The sequence below is a fragment of the Neophocaena asiaeorientalis genome, unplaced genomic scaffold (assembly GCF_003031525.2).
Source record: "Neophocaena asiaeorientalis asiaeorientalis breed wild unplaced genomic scaffold, Neophocaena_asiaeorientalis_V1.1 scaffold155, whole genome shotgun sequence".
Lineage (NCBI taxonomy): Eukaryota > Metazoa > Chordata > Mammalia > Artiodactyla > Phocoenidae > Neophocaena > Neophocaena asiaeorientalis.
Window position 1 is genome coordinate 3,583,103 of NW_020173040.1, and position 15,917 is coordinate 3,599,019.

General features: G+C 49.5%; 1 protein-coding gene across 1 annotated transcript in view; it reads left to right on the forward strand.

Annotated features, from left to right (window-relative positions):
- The window catches only part of ENTREP2 (endosomal transmembrane epsin interactor 2), a 171,599-nt gene that overhangs the window by 138,466 nt on the left and 17,216 nt on the right, over positions 1–15,917 (forward strand). Inside the window, exons 5-7 of the mRNA XM_024742732.1 lie at positions 4,042–4,149; positions 12,989–13,149; positions 13,690–13,825. Coding sequence (XP_024598500.1) covers positions 4,042–4,149; positions 12,989–13,149; positions 13,690–13,825 — 405 coding nt within the window. The remainder of the gene's footprint in view (positions 1–4,041; positions 4,150–12,988; positions 13,150–13,689; positions 13,826–15,917) is intronic.

Sequence of the window (15,917 nt, forward strand, 5' to 3'; positions counted from 1 at the left end):
CAACCCCATCCCTTGTAATTATAACACAGGTACAGTTATTGTTAGCCATGGGTTTCATCGCTTATTTTTTACGCTATGAGCCTTTCCTCATCTTCCTTCATCATACCTTGCCTGATAACAGTCTCCTCTGGAATCTCTTTTTTATTCAAAGAAACAAAAACATGTTAAAAAAAAAAACAGGTGAATTAGCTAATAGTAATGAATATAAGACCCTTTGTCCTCTGGACAACAATATTTTCAACAAACAGGGGAATCAAAATCCTAAATTTTGTATGTTTCTTAATGCGTAATTTCTCCTGGCTGTCACCTTTCTCTGTTGTGTTGTTAATATTCGGAATTTACTCGCTTTGGAGAGAATTTTTAAAGAATTTATCATTCGTAGGTTTCCCTAAGTATCTCCTTTTGTTTTTGTTTTATACTTGATTTGTTATAGACATGATTTCCTTAATTGTATTCGAGGAAGTATGCAAAGTGACCAGCAGCAAAACTCAGGATCCACCATGCAAGACCCACCTTGTCCTCACGCTTGCCATTTTGAAAGACCTTGTAAAGAGATTTTATAGAACTTGGATTTCAGTGCTTGCCCATCAAAGGGCAGAGGTAAAGGCATTATTTAAGCCAGAAAGAGAATTCTGAAGAAACACATAGACACAATTCCAGGTGTGTAGTCATCTAGCAAAAAGCCATGCATTTAAACAGCTAGAAGAAGAAAAAAAGAAGTCTTTTTGGTGTGTGAATCCAGTGAATATGCTCCATGAGACATAAAGCAGTGTTTGCCTCATGACGCTTGTTCAAACAAAAGGTTATGATTTGTGTTTATTTTTTGTTAGTAGTTTTACTTGGTTGCAAATGAGTCTATATTCAAAATTAATGTTACTTTCAGAAGGGCATTCACTTCAACAGTCAGCACCAACTATGTCCCAGGTTCTGCAAAAGGTCTATCATTTGTGAAAACAGATTGCGTTATCTCTTTCCCAACATCAGACATCTTCAGAAGTATCCCATTACCTACAAAATAAAATCCAAACACCGTAGCCTCTTCCCAACCCCATCTGTGCCCGCCGTTTCCCACAATTGAGCTCCCATCCTACTTCGTCTTTAGCAACTTCATAGAGGACACTTGAGGTGGCCCTAAGAATGTTACAGAGGATACTTAGATGAGCCTAAGAACCACCAAGAGCTTCTGGTCAAGACAGAGTTACAGGGACTGGATTTAAACTCCCACCTGAAACAAGAACAGCAACAAAAACCCGACAAAATACGAAGACATTGAACATCAGACAGTGAAGGACTGTGATCCTTGAAGTATGGTCAGCGAATGAGGGGAGAGTCTCCAGGGGACAGTGCAGAATGGGGAACTCAGGGGGATCCCTGCAGACTCCCTGAGTTGAGCTGACAGAGCTGAGGGTCTGAGGGAGACCGAGGACAGAATACTGGAGGGGAGAGAACCCTGGGATCTTCAGAGGGTCCCCCTGGAGTATTCAGTTGAATTAGCCGACGCACATGAAGAAACTATTTGAGTCTGAGAAAAGGATTAGAGGTTACAGTGTCCAGTACTCAGATTTGGGAGTAGCAACTCTTCCCACATTTGTTCAGAGTTCTCAGAACACTCTGACCTCAGGAGTGGAGAATAATTAGCCCTTAGCTGAGACTCGCTTCAGTTCTACCTAACAAATCTCCAAAACATGACTCTGTTCTCTGTATTCACGTTTGCATGGTATATTAACTTTGTCCTCTGTAATATTATCGTGATCACACCCTTTCTGGCTATCTTACAGGCAGTCTTGAGAACAAATGAGCAGGTTCTGAGGAAGGGGGTTGGGCAAAGACTTCTGTAGTCACAGCAGCCTACAGAAAATTGGGGAACTTTCTTAAAGGATGCTACTGATTAGAACACATGGGTTCAAGTATCCATGAGCAAGACCTGTGCATGCTCCCAGACTAGACCATCATTTGAAACATTCACAGTGCGTGTACAATTCATGTTAACGAGGAAATTCATGTTAACCTCGTCTTGAGGATTTGTCAACCCCTTGATTAGAAAATCGAAACTAACCTCATTAATACCATGGTCTTTCTGGTGAAAGATCCGTTTTTCCTAATAATTTTTTGAGTATTTACAGTATTTTCTGCATTTATCATATGAGTAGCGTATGAGTGTGTATATTGAAGGACATATAATTATTCTAAATGTTTGGTCATTTTTGTGAATCGTGGTTATTTTTTTTTTCTGTTTCTGGCATGGATTTGACAGTAAATGATCTAAAGAAGAATGAATTGTATTTGGATAGTTAAAATTCTATGAGTGAACCCTCTGAGAGCATAAGACAAAGATATCTCGTCTCGGCATTTAGTCATCTTATTCTCATTCATGATACTTGAAATTCTAGCTAGTGCTAATAGGCAAGAAAAGGAAATGAAAGGCATACAAATTGGGAAGGAAGAAATTAAACATGGAAGAAAATCCTGAGGTTACAGGATACTAGATAAATACAAATATTGATACAAACCACATTTCTGTATTCTAGCAATGAATATGTAGAGATCAAAATTAAAAGCATAAAAATAAACCTTAATCTAAACCTCACACCTTATTCAAAAATTAACTCAAAATGAATCACAGATTTAAATGTAAAACTATAAAAGCTTTTAGAAAAAAAAAGAGAAAATCACCACGATCCAGGGCTAGATAAAGATAAGTTGCAGACTGGGAGAAAATATTTGCAAACCACATATCTGACAACGGACTAGAATCTAGAATGCACAAAGAACTCTCAACACTCAGTTAAAAAAGAAAAAAAGGCAAACAGTCCAGCTAGAAAATGGGAAAAGTTATGAGCAGAGACTTTACCAACGAGGATAAACAGATGGCACATAAGCACTTGAAAAGATCATTAGCTGTGAGGGAAATGAAAGTTAAAACCACAATGCTATATCATTACACACCTGTCCGAATCGCTAACATAAAACAGTGATATCAAATTCTGGCATGGAGGCAGAGAAACTGGATCGTTCATACATTGCTGGTAGGAATGTAAAATGTTTCAGCCGCTCTGGGAAACAATTAGGAAGTTTCTTATGAAACTAAACATTCAGTTACCATATGACCCAGCAATTGTAGTTTTGGACATTTATCCCAGCGAAATAAAAACTCATGTTCACACACAGACCTGTGCACAAATCCTCCTGGGCTTTATTTGTAATAGCCCAAAACTGAAAACAACCCAGTTATTTTTCGGCTGGAGAATGAACAAACATGGAACTCAGCAATAAAAAGGGACGAGCTATTGATACATGCAGCAACTTGGATGAATCTTGAGGGAATTATGCTGAGTGAAAAGAGCCAGTTCTGAAGTTACATGCTTTATGATTCCAGTTGTATACCAGTCTTGAAATGACAAAATTATAAAAATGGAGACCAGACTAGTGGTTGACAGGGGTCTGGAAAGGGAGATTGAGCGGGGAACAGGGAGAGAGAGTTGAGTGTGTCTATAAAAGGGCAACACAGGCAGGGAGGGTGGATTCTTGTGGTGATGGAAATGTTCTCTGTCTTGACTGTATCATTGTCAATCATGGTTATGATATCATGCTATAGTTTTATAAGATGCTACCATGGGGGAAACTGAGGGAAGGGTATCCAGGATCTCTCTATGATTTCTTACAACTGCAAGTGAATCTACAGTTATCTCAAGAAAAGAAGTTTAAAACACTTGGAATTCTTATCAAAATTTTCAGTTATACTTTATAATTGACAAAGATTGCCCACCTACTCAAATGTTGGCTATTTGAAGATTTTCTTAGACAGTGACTACCTAATAATTATCAAAATTGTAAACTATATCACTTAGTATCTAAGAGTAATTTGATCAACCATGTAGAAACCAAGAATAAACAAATGTGTCTATAAAAGGCCAGTTTTGATGATGAAAAAAGAAACCCACAATTGAACATCCTCATCCTGGACCCTGACGGCAATGCCGAGGAGCCTGCTGTCTGCGTTGCCAAGATGACGCTGACGTCCTCCCGCATCTTTTCCCACAGGAACTGCTCTTCAGCGTGTGTGCCCTCAACGTCCTGTCCACCATCGTGTGTGCGCTGGCCACAGCCATGTGCTGCATGCAGATGGTCTCCGCCGACGTCCTGCAGATGGTGAGTGGTCCCCCTTCCTCCCCAGCACACTCAAAATGGCAGGCTCCAGCCCCTCCTCCCCAGCCAGTTTGAGACCAAGGTATCATGGACACCGCTGGCTTCCATCCAGAAGCCCCAAGGACAATAAGCCCCGACAGCGCGTGGGGCTTGGAGATCCTTGGAGGTCACTCCATGCTGCCCTCTGGAAGACAAAACTCACACATTTGTTGCCACTGATGTATTTATTTTAGGTGTTGTTGGAGCTCCTTGTTGACAGGGTCCAGCTACCATCACGTGCCTCTAGGTAGCCCCTGGTTTGTGCCCCTGAGTAATGTTAGCAACAGTCCTGTAGCCTGAGATGTCCTCTAGACCCGGCACCTCCAGAGCAAGGCTCTGTTCAGAATTCACTTTTAATAAAGGAAGATTCGGGGCTTCCCTGGTGGCGCAGTGGTTGAGAGTCCGCCTGCCGATGCAGGGGACACGGGTTCGTGCCCCGGTCCAGGAAGATCCCACATGCCGCAGAGCGGCTGGGCCCGTGAGCCATGGCCGCTGAGCCTGCGTGTCCGGAGCCTGTGCTCCACAATGGGAGAGACCACAGCAGTGAGAGGCCCGCGTACCGCATAAAATAAAAAAAAAATAAAGGAAGATTGTTTAGAATATGAGTTCTTCTCAAATTGAAAACCTGCTCCTCTGTGCTTTGCAGATTTGCTAATTAACCCTGAGCTCAAAATCCAGCGACAGGTCACTGGCCAGCCATCGTTAGAACCTCTGGCCAGGGTCTTAGAGAAGAGGAAGTGCTGGTCCCCAGGGGAGTGATGAGGCCAAGAGCAGAGGTCACACACTTATTAATACATGCTCAATAAATAATGACGGCTCTTCGTTATTTGTGTGAGTGGAACACAGCCCACTGCTCACTACGTTACCACTAAAGTCAGCAAATAAAGGGAAAGTGATGGGAAGACATCGCTGTTCATGCTAAGGGTAGGAACCCTGCCCTCCCTCTTCCCCGTGGCCCCTCCAAGACCTGCCCTGCCTCCCCTCCCCAGTGTTTTAAGCATCTCATGAAAAAAAAGGCAAGTTTTTCTTATAGGAGCCTGTTGGATTTATTGTTTCTCACCCACCCCGTGGCAGTGCATCAGCGCATCAAGGTGCAGGGCCAGAGAGCATCATTACCCAGGCGTTAAAAATTCATTGGCTCTAATCGCGTGCAGCCTCCCTGTGTACATCCACACAGCTGTCACAACCGGGCCGACCTTTCCGAGAGGCGGCAGTTTTCTGAAAGATACCCAATTAAGCAGCTCTTCAGCAGCGATGAACCTCAGGCCTTGCTCGCTGAGGCCTCACGTTGGTGATTCTCTCCAGCGTGTCGTGTAATGGAAGGTTAAGTACTGTGGGGCTCCGGTCACCTCAGCAGATTTTGCTCTCGATCTGGAAATATCACACCAATTTGGCCAAACTCACAGAACCACGGGGCTGGAAATGCTGAAGGTTTGTATTCCCTAGGTTTTCAGAATTAAAACGCAAATTACCAACTAAGTAAGAAGAAAGTGTGTCGTAGCTAAGATAGCGTATGTGGTGAAACGTAACGTGCAGGTCATTGTCAGTCCTCCGTGTAGAAAGTGAGCGGCCTAGCATCCTGGGTCTGAGGTCAGCGACATCTGGGTCGGGGTCCCACGGCTTTTACCTACGAACCTCCCTGAACCTCATTTTTCTCACTCAGGAGGGGCCCTGTTTAAATATCTATTTTGATTCTTAAATACGTGGAGGGAATACGTCCCAGTTTGTTATCGGGACATCGCAGCTGTGACCGTAAAGGCAGTGGTCCTCGATGTACTTTATCAACCAGATGTAAAGTATGGCTGCAATTACAACAGCTGCCATTAGAACCCCTGGCTGTTTCATGGCTAAGTATTATACTTGGTGAGTAAGTTTGCTTCAGACCCTTGGCTTGGAAATAGAAATGGATGAGTTTGCTGCTGGTGTGTTTTCTTCTCCTTTTGTGACCACGGACTGTGGAACAGACCAAGCTTTACTCTCCTCAGAAGGCCGGTTACCCCACTGACCTGCAGAGCCACCGGAGAGCCCATGACTGTGGCGCCCGTGGGACTAGCACCTGACCTTGGGCACATCATCACCCATTTGTCCCAGTTTCCTCTGCTCTAAGTAAAACTGTTTATATCCTACTGTCCTCATAGGGCCACTGAGAGGATGACTTAGATAAAGTGTCAGTGGGCTTTGAAAAAGCATGGTGGCCACATGGAGGTTGGCTGTTACCATATGGGTCAGGGGCTGGGCCAGCCTGGCCACACGTGCTGTGTCCTTGGAGAAGAAGTGGGACAGCCCAAGGGGGTCATGGTTATGCCCTGACGGGTGGGGCTGGGAGCTACGTTATACCTGAGGATGCCTCAGAAGCTCTTCTTAATTATTTTACCCGTCTTTTTCTCCCCCAGCTTTATTGAGATATAGTTGACTTTAATTTTCTTACTTCATATTGTTAAACTCTTTAATTAAAGAAGTAACATAGGGGGCTCCTCTGGTGGCACAGTGGTTGAGAGTCCGCCTGCCGATGCAGGGGACACGGGTTTGTGCCCTGGTCCAGGAAGATTCCACATGCCGTGGAGCGGCTGGGCCCGTGAGCCATGGCCGCTGAGCCTGCACATCCGGAGCTTGTGCTGCGCAATGGGAGAGGCCACAACAGTGAGAGGCCCGCATATCACAAAGGATCATTGAAACAAATAAAATATAGAGGTATATAAAGAAAACGTTGATCATCTCCCCTCCCCCACTGCATTCTCCTGAGAACAATTTGCAGTGAATCTTCCCTTTGTTTCTCGATTTCTTAGGACTTATAGAAACATATGAAAATAGTCTATCTTCCTTTTTTCCTCCCTCCCTCCTTTTCTCTCTCTCTCCTTCCTTCCCTTTCTTCCTTCATTTATTCCTTCTCTTTTTGCCAAAATGGGATCACACCACGTATGTTACTCTACGACTTAGTCTTATAACCTGAAACAATCATGGCCATCCAGCTAAGTCAACAGAAAGAGAGGTGTCTGAATATCTGCAGTGGTCCATGAGATGGAAGTCACGTCAGTTATTTGACCATTTCTCTATCTGAGTTGCTACTTGTTTTTGATTTGGGTTCTGTTTCTGCCTCTGCAAATGGTTCTCCTTGTACATACAGTTATAACTCTTTTTTTTTTGCCGTACGCGGGCCTCTCACTGTTGTGGCCTCTCCCGTTGCGGAGCCCAGGCTCCGGACGCGCAGGCTCAGCGGCCATGGCTCACGGGCCCAGCCTCTCCACGGCATGTGGGATCTTCCCGGACCGGGGCACGAACCCACGTCCCCTGCATCAGCAGGCGGACTCTCAACCACTGCGCCACCAGGGAAGCCCCAGTATAACACTTGACCAACCTGTGCTGACATGACTGGCCAGCCAGCTGCGGTTCTCCATCCCACCTGGGAGATGCTCTTCCTGCTGCCCACAGCACACCCCTACTCCCCGCAGCCTCTGCGGTTCACCCATGGGCCATTTATGCTCCCAGCAGTTGGGTCATCAGCTTTCTAAGGGACAGTTGTATCTATCCCCAGACCAGTTTAGGCCAGTGGTATGTGGACTCTAAGTGCATATTCTAGTACTACGTGAGCCAATGAAATATGAGTGCAAAAAGAGAGTTATGTCTGTTACAACAAAATTGAGTGCTCTGGAAAGAGTCAGTGAAAGAGGGTCACTAAATATATTGCCGTCAGTTTAGAAGTGGGTCAGACAACTCTAAGGGGTTGGGATAAAACCTGAAAAAAATCGAAGGGGTGTCTGCATACACATTGCTTCCCAAGTACCTTGAAGTTCTGGCTCTGCTGTAAAAACACAGAACTGGAAAGTCAGAGAATGTCTTACGGGTGTAGTTTATGCAGGAAGAACCACGGGGCACCCATCAGCAGACTGTGACTCACAGCAAAGGCCTTAGCCCACATGGAAGGAACCCATAATTTTATTCTTATTTTTGTGGACCAGCATTTTGGGATGATCAGGAGTTTGGGGAGAATTCATATAATGAATGCATATCTACGTGAGATGCAAATTGTTATGTCTATTGTCAGAATTTATCAAGCTGAATTCCTCTAATGTGTTTGGAAATAGTGGCAAAAGACCATCTGATGATAAAATTCAGTTTATTGATACAGTTTAGTGGAGAAAGCATTTACCTCCAAAGTGTCTGTAATCTCCTATTTTTAGTTTTATTTCCTAAGTGTCATCTCAGTTTTCCATGAAACTATTTTCCTCCCCACTTACTTTCTTGCCAACCACCTAGCCTCGGGGACATGGTCTGCTATTACCTGCATCTCCATTTCGCACACACTTGTTAACTTCATCTTTTATTACAGTCATCTATGTTTTCCACTCATCCTACACCCTGTAAAGTAGAGCTGCTTCAGAAGCTGCAGGCAGGGTACCGTGGCCGTCACAGACACGCTACTGTGGGCTTGCGCACGGAGCTCGGAATGGGTGCTGGCCGGACAGGGAGGGATGTAGTGCCCCCTGGGAACCCGCAGATCACTCAAGTTCACCTGTATCTTCCCCTCTCCAGTTCTCCCCACTGAGGCCGGCCCTCCTCTGACCCACAGTGACCTGCCTTGAGGTCTGGGTTCAGCAGAAAGGTCTCTGGGTCATAGGTGCTACTTACCCTCTCAGATCAGGACCAATAATGGGTGTCTGCTTGACCTAAAAAGCCAGCTACAGCAGACAATCATAAAAATGATACATACCATGAGCATTTTATTTTGGCTTTAAACATGCAAATGAGCATTTGTCCCCCAGTCTTGATTTGGGGCCATGATCTTCTCTTTGATTATGGGTCTCTTTGGTGTATCAGGTTGTGTTTACTGCATCAAGTTCATGGAACTCGCAGCCACCATGATTTCCAAATTTAGTTCCTTTTGATTGGAGTCAGTCAGGTGAAGCCATCTGCACGCAGAACTCCCGGGAGATTTTACGGTTCTTCACAGGTGAAGCCATCTGCACGCAGAACTCCCGGGAGATTTTACGGTTCTTCTCCACTCTGTTATGACTGCCTGGCCAGGACCTACCTTGGCAGTAATTTCTGCTTAGCTATCGAGTCTTTCCAAAGCCTTCAACTCGGTTTTCACGGAACAAGCAAGTTTTCCCATCTGCATTCATATTTCATTGCAAATTACAGTAGTAACTAAAACTGGTCTGAACCTGTTTGAGGAGGCAGCCCTGCTCATCCAAGGGTGGCAGGACCAGAGAGCAGCAGGGTGACCGGGGAGGGCATCACTCCAGGGTCCGGAGCACAGGGGCAGAGCTCCAGCTCACCAACGAGAGGTCCATTCAGAAAACTTTTACTGTGGCAATAATCCTGCTCTTTCTCTCAAGGATAGCACGTGCCTAAGATGGGTCCTACCTCCCAGAACAAACCCCTGAGAATGGGCTTCTCCCCGACAGGGTCTATAATGCAAACAACTCTTTTATGGATGATGAGGGTTGGGCGATGATGCCCATGCCAGGTGTGTGAACACCTCAACCAGGTACCAACCTCACTTTGCTCACCAGGCACAGGTGTACCTTTGTCACCACACGGACCAACCAGGGCTTTTACAGGTGGCCCAGGGCAAGCACAACCCCCTGGGAAAGAAGGGATGCTTCAGGGCACGTTTCCTCCCCAGCGAACCCAGATGCAGGCTCAGCTCTGCACCTGGCCATCGCCCTGCAGATGAGGGGCCGAGGAGGGTGCGGGTGGGCAGCAAACATTTCTGTGGGTCCTGAAGGATGACCAGGAGGTTGCTGGGTGAGAGGAGGCGGGATCTGGGGAGAGAGGACAGCCTGAGTTTGGTACTTGGGGTTGGTTCCAAAGGCAGATGGAGGAATTTGGGGCATCAGTGGGTTAGTGGGTAAAGAAGCTGGAAACTAGGTGGGATTCAGGGAGCAGAGGTCTTGTAAAAGAGTATTTAAAGGGAGTGACCTCATCACATTGGATTAAACGTAGCTTTTTAAAAAAATTATTTAATTATTTATTTACTTGGTTGTGCTGGGTCTTAGTTGCGGCTCGTGGGCTTCTTAGTTGTGGCATGTGAACTCTTAGTTGCGGCATGCATGTGGGATCTAGTTCCCTGAGCAGGAATCAAACCCGGGCCCCCTGCACTGGGAGCACGGAATCTTAACCACTGCGCCACCAGGGAAGCCCCTAAACAAAGCTTTTTAAAGCAGAACAGGAGGAAGAAGACCAAGGCAGAGAGATGATTTAGATGCTTCCGCAAGGAGGAGATAACCTGGGGGCTGCCGGGAGGTGGCAGTGAGGAGGAGGGTGTTCACCTGTGGAGTGCATGCTTATAGAGCACCTGCTGGGCCCTCGGCACCAGACCCCATGATGGACCCCATGGCCGGGGCCCAGGAGAGAAAAGGAGCTCGACATAGCTCATGCGGGGAGCTGGTTAGCCGGGGGTGAAAGGCAGAGGAGCAAGGAGGGCCTGGAGGTTACACAGAGACAACAGCAGAAGCTCTGCCACCCTTAGAGCTGGAGGACATAGGGGCAGGAACAGTGACAGGAACCCCCCTCCCTGCTGCCTCTTCACCAGGTTCCCTCTCACGCCCCCGTTGGCAGAACCTAACAGGACGCCAGCTGCAAGGGAGCCTGGGACCGTGGGGTGCAGACCTTCAACACCCCTGTCTCAGAGCAGAGTCCAGAGCTGGTGACCCTGGGCTCCCATACAGACGCTGCCTCGTCAGACAGATATTGAGGGGTGTCAAGGGAGATGTCGGTGTGACTCGTGGGCCTCCGGCTGTGGAAGCCAAGGAGCCGGGGTAAATGCTGCTGAGTCTGACAGGCTTCCACGAAGATAGGCCAATGCCCCCCCTGGAAAGGCCATTGGAGTTTAGGGCAGAAACGGAGACGGTCGTTTAGACTTTAAAAAGCCTCCCTTGTGTGACTGCATTGACTCATTTAAACCTGCTAATAGGATTGCCTGGACCTCCTCACCTCTCGCGTTCCTGGTGGGATTGGATCTTCCACAGAAAAGCGCTTTGGTGTATGCATTTCACACTTGAGTATGTTATTGATTTTTCTAATTTCTGATAAGGCAAATTCAAAATCTTCCCCCATGAGACCTCCAGGACCTTTGGCTTCATAGTGGCTGCTCAGCTTCCTGCAGTAGCTGCAGGGCGAGCAGCTTTCCAAAGTCAAGGCTGGCAGACACATACACTCTGCCCTTGGCCATGGATGCACCCCTATCTCAGACGGCCAAACATACAAACCATGGGTCACACCAGCTGGAGGGGCAAGGACCGTGCTCTGTGTGTGAAGAAGGCAGGTGTCACACGTTTAGACATGTGCAGTCTGATGTGTCACACATGTAGACATGCCCCCCACCCACCCCCAGTTCTTTCTGCATTAGTCTAGAGCATGCTGATTTCATAGCAGTGGACTGTATTCAGAATCGCGACCTCACCTGTACTTGTCCAGAAATGTTCCACCACCCCACCCGCTGCTGCTAGGAGGCACTTCCTACCACACAGCTTCAGTAGAGCTGCTGCCCAGCTCCAGCACCCTCGCTGGCTCCCCAGTGCCCCCAGAATTAGGAAGTAACTTCTAGAGCCTTACCGAAATTTGCTCTCGGTAAACACATCTTCCACTAGCTCACCTATTCTTCTTGAGCTCGGAGCCTCTTCTGTGAGCCCACTCATTGAAATCCTCTTCATCTTTCAGGCCCATTCAAATACCATCTTTTACATTAACCCTTTGTGGATCTCTGCAGGTTCCTGCAGAGCTTGGAGAGTTCACTGTTTCCTCATGGAACTGTCCTTGCTTGGCCATGGACAGTTGACTCTGGGTCCTGGTCTCACCCACCCCTTGCCGCCCCCCCATGCAGTGGGAGGTCCCAGAGCATAGTGTTCAGTAGCCTGGGGTCTGCCCACAGCTGGAGGCACTCTTGGGGAGGTGTGCCCTGGACCTGGAGCCGTGCTTCGGCTACCTCCACGCCACAGGTCATCTCTGGGGAGCAGTGGCCCATGGAAGGAGCAGCAGGTATTGGGTGGTGCCTCCCAAGAACAAAAATGGAAAATGAGGCAGAGACAGCTTCATTTTAAGTGATTTGACCTCACATTGCTCAAGCAGCCTCTCAGTTTTGAGGTTGCCCCCCAGAATGTTCTAGAGCTCAGGAAGGATTCTTTTCCCTCAGAGCAGTGTTTTTCCAAAGTGTGTGAATTCCCTAGAACTGCCAAATATTGATGGATACTATGTGTCCAAAGGGGCCCATCACAAAATATTTGAGGAATGTTCCATGAATGGGCTAAACAATTTAACGGATTTTTTTGGTGCAGGCCTTCTCAGGGCCTTGAACACACTCATAATGCACATGACAGGGCCCCAAGGAGGGAGTACCAAAGTGGCTTTGCCCAAGTTTATTTCACTGTAGGGGTTGGGGAGGGCGTGGGAGGGACATCCTGAGAGTCTGGTGTTTTCTCAGGAACTCACTCCAGGAAGTGCTGTCTTCAGCCCTGGGCGGCAGGCACCCCTCTGACCACAAGCTCTTCATCAGAGGAGACAGGTTTAGTGGCAGGAATAGAACCTAACTTCCCGGACTGTGCTTTGCCTCAGAAGACAGGCATCTGCGTAGCAGCGTGGGAACCGAACGTGCTGAGGCTCCGGAGCAGGGGGTGTGATCCTCCCGGAGCTGCCGTTTTAAATGTGTGTTTAGCCGTCACGGTTTGACGGGTTTAAGTACCTGAGTTCCAAGTGCATCATTAAAGCTTCTGCACAGTTACCTTCGTTAGACATAACGAAGACGTATGTCATGACGTTAGAGCCAGAGCAGCCGTCCTGATCTCGGAACCTCTCTGTTTTGCAGTTCCTTCCACAAAGGGCGCCTTCCGTCAGCCCGGCCTGCATGACCCCGCACGGCACTGTCCTCCACCAGACCCTGGATTTTGATGAGTTTGTGCCTCCACTGCCCCCTCCGCCCTATTATCCCCCGGAGTACACCTGCACGCCCACCACTGAGGCCCACAGGTGGGTCTTCCCTGGGGACACCTCCCTGAGCTATGCTGGGGCCCAAGGATGGGAGGCCCATTGGGGGAGGGGAGGTGCTCCTTGTCAGGGAAGGTGAGCAGAGGGGGAGGCGAATGAAGGCCTGTTGGATCAGACAGCAGAGCCCGGGGAGGTGGCAGGGCTCAGAGCCCCGTGCGTTTCCGCTGGCCTCACTGCAGGGCATCAGAGAAGAAACCCAGCCAGGCAGGAGCAGCCCTGTCCCACTCTTCACAAAACACAATACTGCCGTCGGTTTGTGGTCATTTAATAGAACATGTCACATTTAGTTAAAGATTGAATCAGCTGTATGATGGTTTTAATTGTCATGGAAAAGGCCATAGAGTTTATTGAAAGTGTCAGTTTCCAGCAAAAAACAAAAGTGAGGACTGCCTAATGAATGAGGCTTTTATTTCACAAACACGAGAATTCCAGGCGGGGAATCGGTCTGATCGCTTTGAGGGAAACGGGAAGGGTCTGGGCTCCTTACCCAAGGAGTGATGTTCCGCGGTTCTGCCTTTCCAGGGGCCTCCACCTGGACTTTGCTTCCTCCCCATTCGGCACTTTGTACCGCGTCACCATCAACAGCCCCGGCCTGCTCTACCCCGCCGAGCTCCCGCCGCCCTACGAGGCCGTGGTGGGCCCGACCCCCACCAGCCAGGTGAGGCCCGACCCCGACAGGCCAGTTCCCCGTTCCCGGTCCTGCTGCCTGCGCTGGCATCTCCCTCAGCCTTTCAGCAAACCTGTGGGATGCTGGTCGTCTTAGCCAGGTCATGGGGGAGCAGAGGCAGCAGGTGCAGCGAGCAGATCCTGCAGAGATGACAGCCAGGCGGGGATTCCAACCCTATGTCTGTGCTGCCTTTCCTTGCCTCCCCTCAGATGTGCTGGGGACACAGTGCAGAAAGAGTGGGCCCAGGCTCTGACCCGTGGGCAGAGGCCCCCCGGGGTGGGGTTGGGCCATGGTCTGAGTATGCAGGGGTCTCTGGGCTGTTTCAGCTACAGGCCACTGTCAAAGTCATCCGGACACCTGAGAGAGCTCGTCTGGATTCCTGGTCTTGTCAGAGGCCTGGCGGCTACAGCCAGGGAGGTGCCTGATCCCAGCGGGCAGGCATTCGGGATGTGTGGCCTCAGTTTCCTCATCTGTGAAATGGGGTCAGAATAGTACCAAGCACATCGGATGGAACAGGATGTTTGTAATGGACAGGACTGGGTACATGGCAGGGTCTGACTCAGCAAAAGCCGTGTGCCCTTTCTTGGTATTATTATCCTAGCCCTCATCATTGTCATTGCTGAATATCAAGGGGCACCAGCCAGGGCAGAGAGATGTGAGCACCGGGAAAGGCCATATGGTGCCCAAGTGCAGACGGAGTGGTAGGGCCATGGGGGAGTCCCCCAGGGCACCATAGGGATTGGGGCGTGGTGGGCAGTCACAGCCATCAAGGGAGCAGGGGCACCAGGACAGGGCTACAGCCACTCCTGGGCCCTGCGCATCAGTCAGAGGAGACACAGACAGACCCGGAGCATCAGGGGCATGCTGTGATGTCTCAGCAGCCACGGAGCTGCCCTGACACGTGTCCCCACCGGGAGCCCCTCGCCTGGAGGTGGTGTAGGCCCCAACCTCGCACTTTCACCCTGTGAGAAGGTGCCCGTGGTGAGCTGGCCAGGCGGCAGGGCCCATCCGTTCCCGCCACCCCCTGAGTATCAGCCCTGGGGTCCCCTGTGCTGGGCTCAGCGTCCAGGGGATGCAACCAGAGACAGTGCCGTCCACAAGGCGATCAAGTCCTGCAGGCCAGTGGCCGTGTGACGGGAAGGGACGAGGCTCGACAGACTCTCCTCGGGGTCCTGGGGAGGGACTGCTCAGCAGCCCCTAGCCCCGGCCAGCCACCCAGCCCACCCTGGCCCAGGCAGAGGCTCCTGACACCCCGGGGCCTCCCTCCAGGCCTGCTCCCACCGAGAGGTCCCGAGGCTCTCCAGGCCCCCACGGCAAAGGGACTTGGCTGGGACTCCTGGCTGTTTTCCTGTCCACGGGAGAAACAGAGGCATGGGGCTGTGAGGAAGGAGGCAGTGGTGTGACCATGACTGTCATCTCTAGACTTATAATAACTGAAATTCTCTGGAGTTTTTCCCTTTAAAGCGGAGCAAAGCATTCTGCCTTCCTGGAGTGGGTTTATTTTTCTCTTCATGATAAAAACAGTTCAAATCAGTATTGTCAAGGGAAGCTGCTTGTTGTGGTAACAGTCAGAGCCCTGAGTGGAGCCCTGGGTGCTGCAGGGCCCTGGGCAGGGATGCTGGTCCCTGCGTGTGTCCGGGGACCCTGGGAGATGAAGCCTTGGCTTGTGGGCGGCAGGACGCAGGTCAGGGAGGAGAGGCAGGGATGCTGCTGGGGAGGGAGCAGCTCCTGCAGAGGCTCTGAGGGAGGGGTGAGCATGAGGTGGGGGGCCGACCCACCCGCTGGGCCTCACTGGGTGCCAGGGTCATCAGAACATCCAAGCAAGTGTCCACGGCTGCTAGGATCTGAGGTCGGGACCTTAGAGAGATCATGGTTCGCTGCAAAGGTGGTCATGGAAGCCCTGGAGACCCAGACAGGTGGAGGCCCTAGGAGAGGGCATGGGGTGGGGTCCCGGAAAGCCTGGACTCAGAAACCAGTGGTCAGGGAGGAAGGCATGGGCCAAATGCTGCCCAGAGGCTGTGAAGGACTGAGCCCTGTCCACCTGGCTCACTTTTTGAGAGGCTGCCAGTGACTTTGTTAGGAG